This window comes from Caloenas nicobarica, chromosome 1, assembly GCF_036013445.1.
Source record: "Caloenas nicobarica isolate bCalNic1 chromosome 1, bCalNic1.hap1, whole genome shotgun sequence".
Taxonomy (NCBI): domain Eukaryota; kingdom Metazoa; phylum Chordata; class Aves; order Columbiformes; family Columbidae; genus Caloenas; species Caloenas nicobarica.
This window is the reverse complement of record NC_088245.1, coordinates 184,357,097-184,378,260: the sequence shown is the minus strand read 5'-3', so window position 1 is coordinate 184,378,260 and position 21,164 is coordinate 184,357,097. Positions and strand designations below refer to the sequence as shown.

Below are 21,164 nucleotides of genomic sequence, written 5' to 3'. Positions count from 1 at the left end.
AAATATAGATATATAAAACCTAAATATAAATATATAACCATATATATGTATATATAACTATGTACATAATAATAGTGTTTTAACAGAAACTTTTCAAACAATAGACTCCGTTTCCTTTTTTATTTGTGGAGATTTGCACAAACTGGTGGAGAAGAAAGGACCATTTAACCTGTGTTAGTGATTTTCTCCTAAATTCCTACCCTGGATCTTGTAACAGGCTCCGCAGGATTATCCATGTTAGCATCATTGCAGAGATACACCAAGTTGTTATTTTAAGAACGACTATATGCATTTCCAAGCCTCTGAACTCATGACTTCTGATGCAGAAAACAGGCCAAAATCACAAGTTATATATATGAATATATGCACATGTAACATGTAACTCTGTATTGCATCAAGTCCATTTTCTGTAGCTGTTCTGTAGACAGGATGCTCCCTCTATAAATCACTCACATGCTTGTCTACATGTAAACCTTGGAAAGACAATTACATCCATCTAAACCTAGCTTTGTTAAGATATTGCTCTATTTCTAAAACATATAAATTCATCAGTATGAACTTTGGTTTGTTGAATAGTGGTTGTGATTTTTTATTGGGTGTGAATGACACTGCGGTGGTTGAAATTATTGGATTTCAGGATATCAAATCTTTACATATAACGTACCCTTCCCCAGGTAAAATAAAAACAACAGCCTTTGTGTGCATACAGTTTTATTGGGCTGATTTTGAATCTAAATGTTTGCTTTAATCTTTGCAGATATTGGTGGGAATGGCTTCATCCATGCCAGCGATTTAACAGACGTGTTGAAGGCAGCCAATCTCCCTCTCCCAGGATATAAAGCCAGAGAACTCATTCAGAATTTGACAACCACGGGGGATGGCAGGATCAGTTTTGATGATTTTATTTCAGTAAGATATTATTTATTTAGTAAGTAAGGTGCCAGGTGGGTTATTCAGGGTGGTCCCCAGGGCACAGCAGAGGCAAAAGCACAGGGCCTGGGCACCTAGTTAATCTGAGGAGTCCCATCGCTGGAAAAGATGAGAGCAGGAGGTAACTGAACTAGAAATCTTGCAATTAAGTGGGACAAATTACATGAATGCGGCTGTGTATTGAACAGACCTAATATCTTCCTGTTTGGTTGATGCAGCAGGATGAAGTGTTTCAGTCACAAGTTGCAAAAATATTGTGTTCTGGCTAGATGCTTATGAAAAATTTCAGCAGATTGAAACTGAAAACTTTATGTGGCATTTTTTTCTACTAAAAAGCTGCTTCTTTCTCTAGTCTGAACTGGGACAAAAGCGAATGCTAAAATAGTGGAATTTCCCTTGGGATGGAGAAACAGAATTTTACTCATATTTTCTTCAAACTGAAACTGTTAAAGGCTCTCCTCCTGCACATCTTAGCTCCATGGTTTTGTACCATGTACGTTTCTGTTACTTAGGTGATCTTTGTTCACTGCTTTGAAAACATAAAAGCTGTGTATGACCCTGCTCTGCCACTGCAGATACAGAGGTTTTACACAGAAACCCACTGAATAATACTCAAGCTGTGAAGCAGAGAGGACACATCTCCTGGCCCAAGACCTCACTGTTTTAGCTTGGTTTGATTTTCTGAGATTTTAAAATTGTCTCTTGTGCTTGAAAGATTTTCCAAAACCTGAAGAGTGATGACGTTGCTAAGTCATTCCGAAAACAAATCAACAAAAAGGAGGGCATCTGTGCCATCGGTGGGACATCCGAGCAGTCCAGTGCCGGCACACAACACTCGTACTCAGGTAGGTACAGCTGTCCTACACTGATAGTCAACAGGAACAAGTGTGCCTTTGGAGATATATACACCATGGGTGTCAAACTCATTTTCACCAGGGGCCACATTGGCCTCCCGGTTGCCTTCAAAGGGCCGAATATAATTTTAGGACCGTATAAACCTAACTACTCCTACATATATACAATCCTAAAATTACATTTGGCCGTTTGAAGGCAACCGTGAGGCCAATGTGGCCTCCGATGAAAATGAGTTTGACACCGCTGATCTACACCTTATCTTGGTGCAAACCCAGGTGTTCTGGCCTCGGTGAGCTTCGGCAGCTGCTCAGGCAAGCCTGGTGCAAGGCAAAGAGTTGAGAAGGTGACGAAGCACCAGAAAAGGCTCTTTGTCAAAAATAGTGTGAGCTGGTTTTGTGGGCTGGACAGAGCTGTGGCTACAGGAGGAAGGCGCAGCTGGCTCAGCTTCCCTTACCATAGCGGCACTGCAGCTCTGCTGGAGAACGGCCTCCCGGCACGGCTGCAGCAGCACAAAGACTGGCCCAATGCTGTCCCTGCTCACCGGCGAGGCAAGACACAGGTTCCTCACTGTTGCAGTCTCTGCAAACTCACCTGTAACCAAACATTTCCCGACCTTTTTCTAAAGAGGGCACGACCCCATCGGGGCTCTTCTCCCAGCTTGTTTCTCCAAGCTGAAGGTTTGGGGCAGCCGGGGTTGTTTCTGCTGCTTCCTGGGCACAGCCTGCTCTGAAGCATCTCCGCAAGGAGAAGGTCCCACCCTTAGCTGTCTTCTCCAGGGGCAGGGGTGGGGAACTGACTCTCGCCAGGGAAGGGAGAGTGGAGGATGCTTCCAGGGTCTCCACCCTCCTGAGAACAGAGGACACCTTCCCTGAGCTACTGGGGGTGGTGTGAGCTGCTGCTGGTACAGGATAGCTACGTTACAGCCCTGTTGGACTACAGGCAATGTTGCCCCATTACCCTCTGAATGCTCTTTGTCAGAGTCCAACACACCCTGGCCAGGATCTTCTAGATATTCCACATGTGGAGGCTGTAATGTAAAATACAGAATTCACTTATTTCAACTTATTTGAAGTTACGTGAGATTTTGATTTAGCAGAGTGATACGACAATGCATTCGAATTATGGTGCAAGCACAAATACACAGAATCACAGAATCACAGAATGTTAGGGATTGGAAGGGACCTCGAAAGATCATCTAGTCCAATCCCCCTGCCAGAGCAGGAACACCCAGATGAGGTTACACAGGAGGCGTCCAGGCGGGTTTTGAATGTCTCCAGAGAAGGAGACTCCACAACCTCCCTGGGCAGCCTGTTCCAGTGTTCCGTCACGCTCACTGAGAAGAAGTTTCTTCTCAAATTTAAGTGGAACCTCTTGTGTTCCAGCTTGAACCCATTACCCCTTGTCTTACTGTTGGTTGTCACCGAGAAGAGCCTGGCTCCATCCTCGTGACACCCACCCTTTATATATTTATAAACATTAATGAGGTCACCCCTCAGTCTCCTCTTCTCCAAGCTAAAGAGCCCCAGCTCCCTCAGCCTTTCCTCATAAGGGAGATGCTCCACTCCCTTAATCATCTTTGTTGCCCTGCGCTGGACTCTCTCCAGCAGTTCCCTGTCCTTCTTGAACTGAGGGGCCCAGAACTGGACACAATATTCCAGATGAGGTCTCACCAGGGCAGAGTAGAGGGGGAGGAGAACCTCTCTCGACCTACTAACCACCCTGCTTCTAATACACCCCAGGATGCCATTGGCCTTCTTGGCCACAAGGGCACAGTGCTGGCTCATGGTCATCCTGCTGCCCACCAGGACCCCCAGGTCCTGGTGCAACTGAAACATACAGTTGAATCACGTGAACTTAATTACCAGTCTCTATCATGTGCCTGCCCTCATGACACCGGGCAACCCCAGTCAGCAGGAAGGAGTGTGGAAGGAGTATTAACCAGCTCATTTGCTGTCTTCAGCTCATTTGCTTGTCTCCTCGGAGCCTTCTTCCCTTGTAGGCATTCATTAATCACTCACGCTGATAGGAGAGTCTTCTCCCCCAGGAGTTCGGCCTTTGTAAGTAAAACGATGGTAGAATTATTGCCCAGCAAACTGATAGATTTGATGTTGTGTCCACAGAGGAAGAAAAGTATGCCTTTGTCAACTGGATTAATAAAGCCCTTGAGAAGGATCCTGACTGTAAGCATGTGGTCCCAATGAATCCAGAAACAGATGACCTCTTCCAGGCAGTCGGTGATGGCATAGTGCTTTGGTAAATAATACCTGTCTTTCTCACAAAAGGGAACTGTGACTCTGCAGAAACTCGCATTTCTGCTTAAATGGAAGCTGCTAACTTTACATTAAGCTCATTAATCTTTGCAGATTCAAGGCCTTAATAATGCTATTTTTCCCCTCCTTTTATTTTAAAAAATATAAAGCTTCTTTCATGTTAAGTGAGAGTTTTTCCTTGCCTCTGGGCCCTTGCAATAAGATGAAGTCAGTGAAATTTGAGGAGTTACTTGGTTTTATTTTTGTCCAAGGACTTTTGGGGGTTCACACAAAGCAGCACGAGACAGTGAGTGCTTTCACAGAAATTTACTGCACGATAAACTTTGTGCACAATTTGACCTTGTGGCATTCTTGGCCTCACAATTATAGTACAATCCGCATGTGACCCAAAATAATTTCTTGAGTATTGCGTGTGTGCCCGTGTTTGTATGGGTAAAAACAGAGTCTGACTATATTTGTTCAGTAATTGTCCAGCTCTTTGACTTGTCCTACAGCATAGTTACAAAAGCTATATCATATTTCATGTGCACATAGCTAGTAGTGTATTTTTTTTTCTTTTATTTCCAGTAAGATGATCAACTTTTCAGTGCCAGATACTATTGATGAAAGAACAATCAACAAAAAGAAACTCACACCCTTCACAATACAGGTACAAGATTCTTTGCTTTTTTCTTTGGGATGCTTTGATTTAATCACTTAGAGCAAAAGCTGGAGATACCATGGTGCTGCCCAACCCAATGAGGCAAAATGGTTTGTGGCAAAGTGAGATGCTCAGGTCCATGTCATAAAAACATAAAGACTTAGATTTCTGTGTCTTTCCAAAAATATGAGCAACCTGACTAAACAAATTGTATTTGTGTTTGCATTTGACCCGCTGTATAATGTTTACCAGTTCAAAGATGTCATGTGAATGCAAGAGCAACTAGATAATACAGTGACCAATTCCAGTTGGAGCAGCTCTCAGGAGGCTGAACCCATGTCTAAGGTCACACAGACTGTTTTGCAGTCTGGCGACCTCACTAAAATATTAACTGTGATTCAGGAGGTACCGTGGTGTGCAACGTGCCTGAGATGGGACCATAGCCTTTGCCGCCTTTCACAAGCCATGCTATTTCACCTCAAAAACAGAATACCTTCTTTATTTCTGTTATGTGCACATGTATATGACATGAAAATTGGACAAAAAAGCTAATTTTCACCTATTGAAAGTTTACTGTGTTTCTCACATAGCATTATGCAGAGAGATATTTTTACGTGAACAGCATCCGTGTATCTGGGTATAAAATAGATATAAGGAATAGATATGAACCTAACCCGGTTTAGCCCTCAGCTACTCTGATTTGATGGAACATTAGCCAGGCTCAAGTAAGCTCAGAAGCCATTAAATTGGATTTTTATGCTGTATACCACATTTTTCAGTTCTAATCATTCTAGTCAGCAGCACAGCTTAGAGATGCAGCTCAGATCAATCCCTGTCACACATAGACATGATTTGATCAATATAGCTTCCACTTTAACTTAACCCTTTTACAGCTGTCTGGTGGAGAAAAGGTAATTAATTTGAAATGCTCCAATTTTTCTAGCTTATGAGAATTTACACTATGTCTCTCTCTGCATTTTGTATCTAATCAAATCTCTCTGTCATGCCAGCAGTGATGAAATTTATGTGAAAAATTGCAAATCTGTAGACATATTATATTTTCCAGGCTTTTTTGCCTGCTTTACTTGCCCTCTGTTTACTAAGCCACCTTTTTGAATAGTGCAGACTTGTGGGTCAGATTTTGTTGTAGCCTTTGTTTTAAATAGGGAGCGGTGAAGGAACATAATGTTCTTGAAAAATCGCTTTCCTTCTGCCCCTCACTGTGAATCACAGAATCCCTCTGCTTCCCCTGAACACTCCCAAACCAGGACTCCATACTCCACAGTTCAAAAAGAAAATATCCAGTCTTGACCACTTCTGACTTGGGCTGAACTGTAAGGTTACAAACTCAGCAAGTTTATTCCTATGACCATGTGTTTTTTGTGTACATTGCCAGTTAGCAACTCATTTGTATCTTAGGAGTTAGGGCTTTTGTATACTGCTTAGGGAGAGAAGAGCCTGGAATATCTGCTGGTTGACTGGGTTGTAGCTCCCTCGTTCCTCCATGTGTGCAAGACCGAGCGGAGGAGAACTTGCCTCATGCTGAAGCTAAGTCTGCACTTGAACATGTGCTTATGCATTGGCTATAGGAAGACCCTGGCTTTGATAATAAGGATTGAGCCAGGACATCACTGTGAATGCAGACATGTGCTCTGAGCCCCAGTGCCCTGTGACGTGGTGTCTTTCACCTTTGCCAAAGAGGTCATAGAATCATAGAATAGTTTGGTTTGGAAGGGACCTTTGAAGGTCATCTAGTCCAACCCCTGAAGGTCATTTCCATCTTCTTCTTGGGACCCCGAATTCATCTGTAATCCCAGGAGATTCTGAATTCCCCTGCTCCCTGTGGTCAGACTTGTACATATATGCATTAACAGCAAAGCTTTTCACAGATTTCACTAGTTTTGTCTGTGTTCCCTTCCTGTATCCTCAGCTCTCCAGTTACTGCATAATTCAGAAGCTTTCTTCTTTCCCTAGGAAAATCTGAACCTGGCCCTGAACTCTGCTTCAGCCATTGGGTGCCATGTCGTCAACATTGGAGCTGAAGACTTAAAGGAAGGGAAACCTTACCTGGTTTTGGGTCTTTTATGGCAAGTCATCAAAATTGGGCTCTTTGCTGACATTGAGATCAGCAGGAATGAAGGTATGTATGGCGCTTGCTTTTAGTGCTCTACTGTTAATATTGAACAGCCTTTAGGATAAACCTCTTTAAAAAAAAATTCTTAATTCAATTTTTTATTCCAGTATTTGTTACCTGTCTTCTTGACCACTCTAATTTCCCTTGCTCTTCACAAGTTCCAGCACTCCAAAGTCCAAGGCTGTGGATAGGCTTTTATGTGCAGAGCCAATTTCATGCTCATTGGGTCAGGAATGATGATCTACACCCAGGTATATGGGTGTTTTGGCACTAACTCTGGGATAAGGAAATGCTACACTGCATTCAGGAAGCTTTGTTCTTGCTCTTGATGAAACCATTGCCAAACATCTCCTCTTTTTTTGTGAAATCAGAATTCACAGAATCACAGAATCACATAATTCATAGAATCACAGAATAATTTAGGCTGAAGGGAACCTCTGAAGGTCCACCCTGGAGGTCCTCTGGTTCAGCCATCCAACTACCCACTTACAGCAGTATTAGTCTTCACAGAATCACAGAATCACAGAATGTTAGGGATTGGAAGGGACCTCGAAAGATCATCTAGTCCAATCCTCCTGCCAGGGCAGGAACACCTAGGTGAGGTTACACAGGAAGGCGTCCAGGCGGGTTTTGAATGTCTCCAGAGAAGGAGACTCCACAACCTCCCTGGGCAGCCTGTTCCAGTGCTCCGTCACCCTCACTGAGAAGAAGTTTCTTCTCAAATTTAAGTGGAACCTCTTGTGTTCCAGCTTGAACCCATTACCCCTTGTCTTACTGTTGGTTGTCACCGAGAAGAGCCTGGCTCCATCCTCGTGACACTCACCCTTTACATATTTATAAACATTAATGAGGTCACCCCTCAGTCTCCTCTTCTCCAAGCTAAAGAGCCCCAGCTCCCTCAGCCTTTCCTCATAAGGGAGATGCTCCACTCCCTTAGTCATCTTTGTTGTCCTGCGCTGGACTCTCTCCAGCAGTTCCCTGTCCTTCTTGAACTGAGGGGCCCAGAACTGGGCACAATATTCCAGATGAGGTCTCACCAGGGCAGAGTAGAGGGGAAGGAGAACCTCTCTCGACCTACTAACCACCCCACTTCTAATACACCCCAGGATGCCATTGGCCTTCTTGGCCACAAGGGCCCAGTGCTGGCTCATGGTCATCCTGCTGCCCACCAGGACCCCCAGGTCCCTTTCCCCTGCACTGCTCTCTAATAGGTCATTCCCCAACCTATACTGGAACCTGGGGTTGTTCCTGCCCAGATGTAAGACTCTACATTTTCCGTTGTTATATTTCATTAAATTTTTCCCCACCCAACTCTCTAGCCTGTCCAGATCTCGCTGGATGGCAGCACAGCCTTCTGGCGTGTCAGCCACTCCTCCCAGCTTGGTGTCATCAGCAAACTTGCTGATAGCACACTCAATTCCCTCATCCAAGTCATTGATGAATATATTGAACAGTATTGGTCCCAGAACTGACCCTTGAGGCACTCCACTAGATACAGGCCTCCAACCAGACTCCGCTCCATTGACCACGACTCTCTGGCTTCTCTCCTTCAGCCAGTTTGCGATCCACCTCACTAGTCTTAAGGTTAGATGAGGTTGCTTAGAGCCTTTTCCAGTGATCTCTGGGCAGCCTGTTCCGGTGCCCAACCACTCTTGCTGTGCAATTTTTTTTCTTATATCTAGTTAGAATTTCCCTTCTTGCACCTCGTGATTTTAACCTCTCATCTTTTTACTGTATATCCTGGCAAAATACCTTGTGTAGTTGTTGAAGACAATACTTGTTTGCTCATCCTCTTCTCACGTCATGTACTGCAGCCCAACCATCTTGGTCTCCCTCCACTAAACTCACTGCAGTTTGCCAACATCTGTCTTGTACTGGGGAACCCCAAACTGGACACAGTACTCCAGATGTGTCTCACTAATGCCAAAATTCTCTGTGAAATAGCTTCAGCGTGAGGTTGTGGGTGTGTACACGCTGTCCATGCCGCACCTCACCTTGCTGCTTTGCTCCCTGCGTCTCTGGATAGTTCGCTAAACCAACAGTGACACTTCTTTCCTCCAGTTACCATGCAGGTGTTACCTTCGTTTCTTCACTCCTCGCACATTTCTATCCCTTTCATAGCTACAACCACCAGTTTCCAGAGTTCTCAGTTCCCATTCCTTTGTAGATAGCCTTGCCCAGCTTAATAGCTATTTTTTCCTTTCCTGGTATTTTCTCCTTCATTTCTCATCTCAGACTTCAGTTTGTGAGGGTAGACAAGCCAAGGTAATTTTTATTTCTTTTCAGGTTCTCTCTTTCCCTCATAGCCCTTGTCTGCAGCTGTTCCAGGTGAAATTCTGCTTTCTTGAATATGGAACACTATATTTCCACTGAGCTCTCATTAGCATATGGAATCAAGGCAGTAATACATCCTGAACTCTATGGGAAATACCTGGGATGCACTAATATCATGTTTAGTTTTTCCCTGGTCGTAGCACATGGTGACTCAGAGCAGCTCAGATGACACCTAATACGCTTAAGTTGTTCTCATCCTCTGTTCATATAACCTTTTAGCTAATAGCAGTTATTCATATTAATTCCCTTGTGAATGTCTTTGAACATGGCACTATTAAATTACATTACATTTTTATTACTGTCATCTAGTTCTTTCTGTCTAATTTTCTGATCATCCTCTGTATTGACTATGCCACCTAGTGAATATCACCATCAAAATTTTAGCACATTGCTAGCATTTGCGCCAAGACAATTGATGCAAAAAAAAATGAAAACATTAGTCCAAAAATCAATCCATTATCAACTCCACAAGAATCCTTCTTACAGCCTACTTCTCAGTCTTAACATTGTTCTCTTAATAAGATCCACTCTCTTTTCAGATACTTCTATTATCCCCTTCTGCTTCAGTTTAACCCCATAGCACCCTATATCAAATTAGCTGTGAAACTCCAGATATAGTAGGTCTCCACTGTTTCCTTTTTGTAGCAAATCCGTATTTCTTTCAAGGAATGACAAAGGTAATCAGAAGGAGATCAGAGCAGGGTAACACGCTCTCCCTTTTTAGCAATTAGTTTCCATGTTATTAGTTGTCCTTTTCAAAACTTGTTCTGAAGCCTGTCATGCTCCAGAGACCAGCTGAACATCCTGCAGTTGCAAGGGTCAATCCTTCCCTCCTGCCTCTTCTTCCTTTTATGACATAACTAATACGTTAATTTTTCTGTAGAAATAGAGTATCTTCTCCAATTGACAGATGAGTTAACCCTACTGGCCCATGAGGCCATGAAGTCCTGTACAAATTCTTCAGAATACCTGTGTGTATCCAGTTTCAGCGTGAAGGTCAATGAGATTTCCTTCATCTAAGCTGCATAAAGTCTGTGTTCATTTCTTCATTCCCATTTTTCCCCTGTGCTGCTCAACGTCATCATCTTTTCATTAAGATCTGGGACGGGGAAATTGCGTAGTTCTTAGAGCACACTAAAATTGTCTTACATTTCTATATGATCCACAGCTAAAACTTTGTCCTCATTTTATTAATGAGACTCTCTTTCTGTTTGTGTCCTCTGTCATGCTAACCCAACTTGAATTTTGGCAACACTTTCGTTGCTCATTTTTAGAAACTAGGCTAGCAAAATGTGTAAGAGAGAAAATAGTTATACGTTCTCCTCTACAAGTATTGACAACATCATTAATTTTTTCTTTTTTCCTTGTTTAGCCTTGATTGCTCTTCTGAGAGAAGGAGAAAGCCTGGAGGATCTGATGAAGTTGTCTCCAGAGGAACTGCTGCTGAGGTGGGCAAACTATCACCTGGAGAATGCAGGATGCAACAAAGTCAACAACTTCAGCTCAGACATCAAGGTATGAGAAACGCTGACCAACAATAGCAAAGCAGTAGCTCCACACCCAAATCCTGGTCCTCCAACCTGGGATTGTGCACTGAAACAATCCAAGCAGCTGAGACTGCTCTGCCAAACACATGGAGCTGGGTACATAAAATAATCTTGGTGGGGTTTACCTCTCTGCTTGGTAGTATTTCTCCTCCTCTTGACCCCCCAGTCACCACTGCCAGCCCCAGCACACCAAACGCCTGGGAAAGGAATGACTGCTGTCTCTGGACAGGGCATACAAACACTGCCGCTGTATTTTCAGTTCCCTGCCTCTATTGCTCTCCTCCTTCCTCAGTGTCCTTAAATGCCTCTTGGCCTGGTCTTTGCCTTGGAGAAGGCTGGACCTTACTCAGACATGTAACAAAGTGTAGGGGAAGAGGATGAGGCTCTTCCAATTCCCACACTTGATGTTTCCTTTGGTACAGCACCTGGGTCATGTGCTCCTCTGGCTCAACCTTTGCTGTAATGCTGAATGCACTTACCTGCAGGTTTTAATTCAGTGGGACTATTCAAAATAATATAGCTAGATGGAGAGGCACTTGTAAAGATGGGTCTCTAGTCCATGCAACATATTTCACATACTTGGGATTTCATAGACTTGTAGGTGCAGACTTCAGCGGAGCTTTCTCCGTAGCAACTTCATTCTTCTTAGACAGAGTTACCTGAACCTCAGTGGTGCACACTGATGAGTTTCAGACACTAAAGCCACAGTGTGAGGCCCAGCCAGCATGCCAGGGCTGTAGGGGGTACATCAGGGAGGGTGTCTGAGCTGGCTTCCAGGCAAGCCAGGGGCTGGCCAGCACATCAGCCTCACCAGCCATGACCCCACCTGCCCACTCCCACCATAACATGGGAAAAGCTCTGCTCCAGAGGTGCCTGCTTGTGGGTTTCGCCAGGGGCTGAAGCATGAAAAGACATTTACCATGTCTTTCTTGACATACATAAAAAAAACCACCAGGGAAGGCAACAGGAGAGTCTGAGAGTCACATTCAACAATGCAGTTTTTATTGTAACAGATTTTTGCTTCACTGAGTAGAAGTGACTGGAGAATATCCATGGAAAGGAAAGGAATGGAGTCTTTTCCATCTTTCTGTAGGCTGGCTGAGAGGACTATAATGCAACTGATTAAATCCTACCTGCAACTGAAAGATAAACCACACCATATTTACAACTGGAAAATGAAGCACACATTTACCTCTCAGAGGCCAAGTTTACAGCCATCCTCATAATTAAGTGTGTCACCCCACCTCTCTTCTGTTAAAAATAACCACTTTCTACATATGGTGGGCAGTAATGCAGATGTATAAGATTGAAAATCCTTCAGGTAGTCCGCTTTATATTTTGAAGAGTATTAGCTGGGTTGGTTAGTCAAGTCCCTAGACACTAACCTGCAGCTTTATTTTCAGTTTTTTGAGTTATTTCTGAAGTGAGATTAATACTTTCCATACATAGAAGCAACATTACATTTCACAAAATATTAAAGACAAAACATGTTAAATCCTTGTCTTGTTCCTGCTCTTTTGCCTAAAAAATGCTGATACCATTGTCAGTTTTAACTTTTGTCCTTGAAAACTATGCTTTCTCTTCCATAACTGTTCCAGCGTTGCTTTGAAATCTGCTTTAAACATCTGCTTTCTCCTTCTGCATTTTCTTTTGTTAAATGCTCAGCAGTCTGACTTCTACAGCATTATAAAGGTATGTGTTTTCTTATCTCTAATGTTCAGATTAAGTCAATTCTAATATTGAATCATAGAATAGTTTGGGTTGGAAAGGACCTTTAAAGGTCATCTAGTCCAATCTCCCTGCAATGAGCAGGGACATCTTCACCTAGATCAGGTTGCTCAGAGCCCCATCCAGCCTGGCCTGGGATGTCTCCAGGAATGGGGCATCTACCACCTCTCTGGGCAACCTGGGCTGGTGTTTCACCACCCTCATTGTAAAAAATTTCTTCCTAATGTCTAGTCTGAATCTGCTTTCCTTTAATTTAAAACCATTAAGCCTTGTCCTGTTTTAACAGGCCCTGCTAAAAAGTCTGTCCCCATTGTTCCTGTAGGCCCTTTTTAAGCTCTGAAAGGCCCCTTTTAAGTACTTTGTTTTTGCTGTCCTTTTTGTAAGTGCAACACACAGCATTTTGTCTCACGTGTTGAGCGTTCTGCAGCATATATATATTGGCTTATATATATCAGGGAAGAAACTGATCTGGCAAATACAGCATAAAGTAGGAATTGCTAAGTGCTTCCAGATTAATTTAATTAGGTAGCCCAATGATTGATGTAATAAAACCGAATCATGCAGGAACATTGTTCAGGGGAGCACTGGCATGCAAAACCTGAGCTTTAGATGTAATTTTTCCTCCATTTAATTTCTCTGTCTGTCACAGGACTCAAGAGCTTATTACCATTTGCTGAACCAAGTTGCCCCCAAGGGAGATGAAGAAGGCATTCCAGCTATTACTATTGACATGTCAGGATTAAGGGTAAGATGAGATAAGTTTAGAGTAAATGCTGGTATTTTCTGTTACTTGCATTGCTGGCCAACATGGAGTTGCACTGGGATGCCAGAACAAGCAAACTGGTTTTAGCGTTGCAACATGATCTTGTATTTCAGATATCAAAGCTTTCAAATAATTAAATGATGTGCTTTGCCTTTTATTAGATACCATAGCTGAAACTTTAACAACCACTGAACCACACTGATAAACTACTAACATGTAGCAAGTATATTTAAATACATTTATTTGGTAATTTCATCAATCCATTCCCTTTTATACGGAAAAAGCAATATAGTGAGATGGCTGTATTGTAGGTAAAGCCCATTTGAAAACACAGGCCTGCTGTTAGTGAAAGCAGGAAAGGAGACAGCTATAAACCCCACAAGGACCTGCTTTAACAGCCCCACATGTGGAGACCACAAGTGGGCCTTGCGTGCAGTGCCAGGCACTGGGCTGAGGCTGATGGCCCCAATTTCTGCTGGCACAGGAGAAGGACGATGTCCAGCGAGCAGAGTGCATGCTGCAGCAGGCGGAGCGGCTGGGCTGCCGACAGTTTGTCACCGCCACCGACGTCGTCCGGGGGAACCCAAAGCTAAACTTGGCCTTCATCGCCAACCTGTTCAACAAATACCCTGCCCTGCATAAGCCAGAGAACCAGGACATCGACTGGAGCTCTATTGAAGGTAAGGAAAATGCAAATAAAGGATGTTTCTGGACATCCATGCGGGAGTATCCCTGCTCTCAGTTGATGACACATTAACTTAACCTTATGTCCTTCCAGCATATATTCACTGCACCGTTAGCACAGGCATCCTTGAGAAGAGGGTTCTGTTCTGTGGACAGCACGTGTTAAAAACCAAAAATGTTTGTGGGTTGTCTGAACCAGTATGGACTATTGTGCATGCTGGTTGGTTGAAATTAGGCTTCATCTGACATTCTGTTAACTCAGAATATAATCTAAAAATCAGATCTTGCATAAAACTGCTGCCTGCTTGCTCTGGGTTGGGGTCAGGACCACCATTGGGTGGATCATTTGCTTAGCTTCAGGTCCTCCTTTCTCAGCCTCATAGCGAAACTGTTCATGCTACAGCACAGGCTGTTCTTGAATTCTTGAAGGCATTTCAAGGCCAATCTGCCTAAATACTGTAATACATAGGGCATGAAGAAATATTGCATGCTGCATTGTGCTTTCTTATTTCACATGTCACCCACTGTCTCCTTCTGTTTGTGGTTCAGTGCACTATAATTTCTGAGTTATGGCTTAATCACAAGACACTTATCTTACTAGAGAGTTGTGTTTTGCACACCTGTCGATTGATGTATCCATTGTTTTAGGTGAAACAAGGGAAGAGAGGACATTCAGGAACTGGATGAACTCCCTGGGTGTTAATCCACGTGTAAATCACTTATATAGGTAAGAGGGGGTAATACACTTCTTTCAGATGATGATAACTACAGCCAGCAAATTGTTTACGAAAACATAAAAACTTTTGGACCCTATAAGAATATAAGCTGCGTTTTTTTGTGTGGTGTTTTTTTGTTTGTTTTGTTTGGTTGGTTTTTGGTGGTTTGGGTTTTTTTGGTTTTTTTTTTTTAGGAAACTAAGTTTACTTCTACTGATAGTTTAGTTTGGTTCCTTTCCTCTATTGTTTGTACAATGATATACCATTTTTATTTTTTTCAGTGACCTGTCAGATGCCTTGGTTATCTTCCAGCTCTATGAAAAGATCAAAGTGCCAGTAGACTGGAACAGAGTGAACAAACCACCATATCCTAAACTGGGTGGCAACATGAAGAAGGTACAAAAAGCTAGAATAGCTCCAGTAGCAATGTCTTACGCTTAAAGGGTGTCTATATCATTTCAAACAGCAATGTGGGCACTTGTGTTGCTCTCAAGTCCCACGTACAGCACATTAAATGACTTTTTGTCTAATCAGTGAACAATTTTTCATCCTGAAAAAGAAACATATATTTGATTCACTGGTTATTGTTGACAGATGAACCATACTTCTAAAGTAAAGACACTTGACACCTTTTGTGTCAATATTTAAAAACTGTATTTGCAGAACACTTTTGCTACTGTCTTAGTCACCAATTATAATGCATCTTCATTGTGAGTCATATGGCACCAGCTTAATTGCACCTGTCTGGATCACTGCCCTCCACATCAAATGAAGACAGTGATGATAAGCATTCTTGACCAGATACATCAAGAACTGGTCACAGAGTTGCTGCTAAATACAGAGCTTTCTTCCAGCTATCTGGATGAGTAATTCCATCCAGTTAGGCCAGAGTGATTAACTGACCTAAAATATTGACTGGGACTCTAATCCTTTGTCTCAGTGCAATGTCATGATGCTGGAGGTACCCATGAGCTATAGCTTTGTATTTTCCAGGGTAATCTGTTTTCCTGGCCCTGATGATGAAGTACAACATTTCTTTCTATGTTAACTGTTTACCATGGTATTTTTGGGATGGAACTGGCTGTTGGTAGTCAAACAGCTGCCTTATCGCAGAGCCCCACAGCTCCTGTTTGCCCAGGAGGTTCTGGGCTAAGCGATCCATAGAATTTAAAGTAATAGTGTCTTGTCTTCTTTTTTTTCTATATTGTTGAACCTCACTAATTGACCCTGTCATTAACAGCTTGAAAACTGCAACTATGCAGTGGAACTGGGAAAGAATCAAGCCAAATTTTCCCTTGTTGGCATCGCTGGGCAAGATCTGAATGAAGGAAACCGTACGCTCACGCTGGCCTTAGTCTGGCAGTTGATGAGAAGGTATGTATGGCCGCCAGACACAAACTTTGGAGTGTTTTGGTATACTTAGCTCACGTTGTAGTAGTTTCCTGATGCTATCACTGAGAAGGGTATACAGGTTACAGCTTTCTCCCTCCTCTTTGCACTTATGCACAGAGTAACCTTTTGCTCGCTCCTAGTTAGGGATGTGATCAGGAAGCACATTATCTTGTGGGCAAAGCCATTACAGTCAGCTCATGCAGAAGTTTATTATTGTCGCTGTCTGTATAGCATGAATAAATGTTCATTGCATGGAAGAGAGAAGAAGAAGTTGAAAGGTTTCTGTATCAGGGAATAGGGAGAATGTACTGGAAGCAAAGAATTGATGCGGAAGTTTTATAATCTGCTACCTGAAGTGGATGCAACTCTCCCCACTTTAATGTAATTCTGTATGTGTGTTTGTGTGTTTCTGTGTGAGCTCCATAATTGGATGTAGAGACCCGGTGGTTAGAAACTGAATACAGGCTAAATTCAGTTTATAAAGTAAGGTACAAGTTTATCAAGCAGGTAATTAATCTAGAGATGTGGTGATTACTTGCCATCAATTTGGGATGTCTTTCCAAGGTGTATGCTGACAAATAAGCAAAATATTCCAGGCTTGTATTTATGCAAGTCAGTCTTACATGAACATAAAAATTCCCTTCCAGCTTTAAAGTCAGTGATTATTTTTTAAGCATTGTAAGAATGGGTCATTTACATTGAGATCCACTAAGAGAGACCTTGTATGAATTTTGAGTATCAAAACCTTTTGACACTTCCAAAACAGTGATTAGGGAACTGAGGGTGAATTAGACCAAATAGATTAATATAATCCATATATACTGTGAGTGTGTGGGAAGCAGGGGAATATCAGGTCTAAGGGGACTGTTGGCGTGATCCCAGTCAAGCTGCACACGTACAGGATGGTTTTGAGGTTACAGTAGACTTTGAGCAAATGCAGGTATCCTGGTTTCCCTCTTAAGGTACACCCTGAACATCCTTGAGGACATTGGTGGTGGAGAGAAGGTCAATGATGAAATCATTGTCAGCTGGGTCAATAAAACACTGACTGCAGCCGGGAAGGATTCAACCATCTCCAGTTTCAAGGTACAGTTTTTTGTTAGAAGTCTCTGCTTAGGAATCTCTTATTCAGTGTGTTTATGTGTGTATTATATACATTGCCTGTATATAGATATATAAACACATATACACGCACACAATGTATTATAATTAATTTGATTATTTTTCATTCCCTTTGAAAGGCATGTTCAGATACAGATGTTTTATTCAAGGGGCTTTATTATGAGAAGGTAACAGAAACATGTTATGAATGTAACAGGAAACACCTTGAATGCCAGTTTGACATAGGAAATCAAAGTATAGAGCCAGGAATGATGACTGGAATTAAGCAAGAACTGCTGTGCTATTGACTATTAAATGACAGCAATTACAAATGACAGTATTAAAAAGAACAATAGCAATCCTTTCATAATACGGTAGTACCATTCAGAGGTGGTGCCCTGTTTTGCAAGGCACCTTATAAACACAGAGATGGTTCAGGTCCAGAGAGCTTCCAATTTTGCTAACACATCTGAGAAACTTGCCAAGCTGGGGAACATTCAGCAGATGTAAATCAGCAGTTTGCACCAGGAGAGGACAGATCCATCAGACTTCATGTAATGAGCTCAGAAGTCACACAGCTGGTCCCCCTTGCACCTCCCATCAGTAGATGTGTATCAATGTCATCTCCCCACAGGAAGCAAACTGACTAGCTCAGCACCCCATCTTTTGATTTAATGATGTCTCATTCATTGAGGAAAAAAAACATCCTTGGAAGGATTCTTAGTCTGCCTTAGATGAAAAATTATGCTAAGCAGCCCTTTGAGAAGATCTAAATGGCTTTCGACTGAGCTGTCCATTGCTCTTGAGTGTAGACTCTGGCTTTGTGGGAGATCTGTCATCCTGTTCTTGCATATAATTGTATTCTTCATCTCTGCAGGACAGCAAAATCAGCACCAGCATGCCAGTCCTGGATCTCATTGATGCCATTCAACCAGGATCAATCAAATATGACCTCTTGAAAACAGAGGACCTGAATGATGAGGAGAAACTAAATAATGCTAAGTACGTTCGTGCCAAGTGACACTTAACACGAGCTACCTGCTCAGACTTCCCTGACTCTGTCTTTGAAAACTGCTCTGCTATCATTGTCACCTGGCACAACCTCAGCTGAGAAATACCTCCAGAGTTAGAAGCATGAAGGCTAGGAGTTAGGCAGTAAAAAAGACTATAAATGGAAATGAAGTGTGTAATGTTATAATTCCTGCTTTATAATTCCCTTGAAGGGATCAAAATTACTTGGCTTCACAGGCTCCTATTTTCTCTTATTAAATTTAAAATTCTTTCAGAGGTCAGGGAACAATGCCAACAATAGTGAGCCATGGAAACCAGTGATTAGAGGTCATGACACCTCTTTAGTCACATACAGGTGGAACGAAGGCATATTTAAGAGAGAAGAGGGAGGACATGCCTGAAAAACTGGTTTTATGGATGTGGATATTGATTTTTTTTTTTCCTGAGTGCAAACCGTTTCCTAGCAGAGAGTCAATCCTGGGGGCATCTTGCTTTCCTTTCAGAGTTATGCAGATCACTTCCTGCTCTGATCATCAATTTAGCTTCTCCTTTGCTGTGTGGCAACTACAAAAGAGAAAAGGATGACTAAGGCAACCAGAGCTGCCATCGTTATTATAAAGACTTTTCTCACTATTGTTTTTCCCTTCCATTCCCTACCACCTGTTCTCTTTCTTTTCTTGCAGTCCTATGTGTGCTTCTCTCCATACTTAATTTCCTCATCCCTCTACTAACGTTACCCTCTTCAGTCCTCCCTTTCTTCCTTTCCCCCCAACATGTTTCTCTGCATTTGGGGGAGAGTTTCACAAATGTATGTGCTCTGCAGTGGGAAGAACGCGGGGTTTTCTAGCTTTTTTTTCATGAAAAATAAAGATAAGAGACATACCCTCTGGACAACAGCCAACAGCTGTGAAACAGTGCACTCTGAGGAGGAGGAGGATAGGAAGGTCAGCTTGTAGATGCTGGGTACAACTCAAGCAGAAGTCCCTGAATGTTGATTTTCCAACAACACTGATCTCCACCAACACCAGCCTTCTGCTTTCCATCCTCATGAATTTGTTTATGTGCGAAGACTGAGCAGCAGAGATTGAGGGGGAGCAAGACCAGAATGGCTGCTTGTGAGGATAATTTTTCAGGGGATGGGAGACCAAATGTTTCATTCCAGACTTTGACCTGCAGTCTCCCATGCTCTAACCATCAGGGAATACACTCTACCTTTTACTACAAATTCGTTCTTTACAAACCTGTCTCATCCATTCCTATAGAAAAGTTTAGTTTTGACAAATCAGTAAGGAAGTTCCCAACCCACTCTGGTACTGACCATGTGGAAAACTTCTTAACAGAGAGAAAATTAATGCTACTGCACTAATTTATTGCTTTGTTTTGTTTTTTTTCATCCCTGCAATGCAGATATGCCATCTCTATGGCGAGAAAAATTGGAGCAAGAGTCTATGCCCTTCCAGAAGACCTGGTTGAAGTAAAACCCAAAATGGTCATGACAGTGTTTGCTTGCCTCATGGGAAAAGGCATGAATAAAGTTTAAAGCACAAAAGACTTGTACCGATACCTGGTATTCACCCTTTTGACTTCCTCAAACTGGATGCTCTTCGTATCAAGGAAATATGCAGAGTGCTCGTGCTTTTAAGGCATGAATGTTATACATGGTTCCAGATCATACAAAAGTTCTGTACCCACGTGTATCCAGGAAATGTTTTGTTTTGAACAGTAATATGTGCTTGTTTTCTTTGCCTTCCTTTCCACTTTGCTACATATAACCATTTCATATTCCTGAGTAAGTTTCCAATACTGAGGCCTATACATATCCTTTTATTAATGGATACCAGGGTTTTCTGTCAGAGGTCACCTGGAGATCTTTGTCTTGGGAGGTACAGACAGCTTTTAGGATTATGAAATGTTGTACACTGCTTCTGCCTGAAAATGTCTTCATGCTTCTGGTAGCATTTCTGCCATACTTTCCTTCAGTTTTCACCTGGGATAACAAAAGTGATTTCCCCAAGCCAATGCAAGTATGAGTGGTCTATATTGACTATATTTTTGGAATGGTAGGATCCTCCTACAAAATTCTTGTGGAAAGACAGAAGTGTTTGGAGTCTGCTATGTGTTGCTGGTATATGAACTGAGCAGTACTCTTCACTGCAAGTTATGCCTCTGCCGTCAGTGGCATTACTCCCAGAGTACATTACTACTCAGTAGAAAAAATATACTGTAACCTGGTCCTCCAAGAACACCCAAACTCTGGAAGCTTTGGAAGAAATGCTCTCCATAATTCATTTTTATGTCATAAGAGACTTGAAACATAACCAGATTGAAAAGCGTGATAGAAATGAAAACCATGTTAAAGAAACTGAGGGGATATACTCAGTTAGTAGCAATAAGATGTGAACCAAAGGGACACAGAATGACATATTTATGTAGTGGATAAAAATGAAACTCTGTTAACTGTAAAGACTTGCACTCGAAGGGCGGTGGGCCTGATTCAGGAGAGCATTTAAATCTGTGCTTGCGTATGAAACATACTAAAATGCTTCCCTGAACCCAGGCTGGGATCCTCAATGGAGCTAAATCAGCATAGCTTTGCAGCAAACAAGGCATTGTCAATTTGCCTCAACCGAGGACCTAGCTCTGTCTACAGATAATGGGATATATTTGCACTGAATCTCTTCCTTGGCATGAGTCATTTACTGTTCTGGCCTTTACATGGATTTTACTGTGGTGAAATGCAGAAGAAGGGAATTTTGCCTTAATGCAATCCCATTGACACAGTCTCAAGTCCTTCCCTATCCCCCTCCGTCCCCCCCCGCCCCTTCAGAATTGCCTTAATGAAGAACCAATATTCAGTGATGTGAGAAGTCTCTCCAAATAAAATGTTCTATAAAGCCAAATGTGTAGTCTTTGCTTTTAGTAATGCATATGCTAATGGGGAAGTGTGTATCGTATGGCCGAAATAGGGATGGATTTAATTAAAAAAAAACAACTGTGGCCTTGCTAAGGATGTATCTTCCATATTGTTATTGAAACCATAGATTGCAGAAAGCAGGAAG

At 42.4% G+C, this 21,164-nt stretch overlaps 1 protein-coding gene across 2 annotated transcripts in view; it reads left to right on the top strand.

Moving 5' to 3' along the window:
- LCP1 (lymphocyte cytosolic protein 1) overlaps positions 1-20,948 on the top strand; it is a 51,812-nt gene extending 30,864 nt beyond the window's left edge. For both annotated transcript variants that reach the window (XM_065633451.1, XM_065633442.1), the window contains exons 3-16: positions 758-909; positions 1,646-1,775; positions 3,906-4,038; positions 4,623-4,704; positions 6,670-6,835; positions 10,536-10,678; positions 13,088-13,183; positions 13,686-13,881; positions 14,534-14,612; positions 14,883-14,997; positions 15,842-15,975; positions 16,956-17,079; positions 17,972-18,096; positions 19,513-20,948. In XM_065633451.1, the coding sequence (XP_065489523.1) occupies positions 758-909; positions 1,646-1,775; positions 3,906-4,038; positions 4,623-4,704; positions 6,670-6,835; positions 10,536-10,678; positions 13,088-13,183; positions 13,686-13,881; positions 14,534-14,612; positions 14,883-14,997; positions 15,842-15,975; positions 16,956-17,079; positions 17,972-18,096; positions 19,513-19,645 (1,808 nt within the window). In that variant the 3' untranslated portion in view covers positions 19,646-20,948. The remainder of the gene's footprint in view (positions 1-757; positions 910-1,645; positions 1,776-3,905; positions 4,039-4,622; positions 4,705-6,669; positions 6,836-10,535; positions 10,679-13,087; positions 13,184-13,685; positions 13,882-14,533; positions 14,613-14,882; positions 14,998-15,841; positions 15,976-16,955; positions 17,080-17,971; positions 18,097-19,512) is intronic.
- Positions 20,949-21,164: the final 216 nt, after the last annotated feature.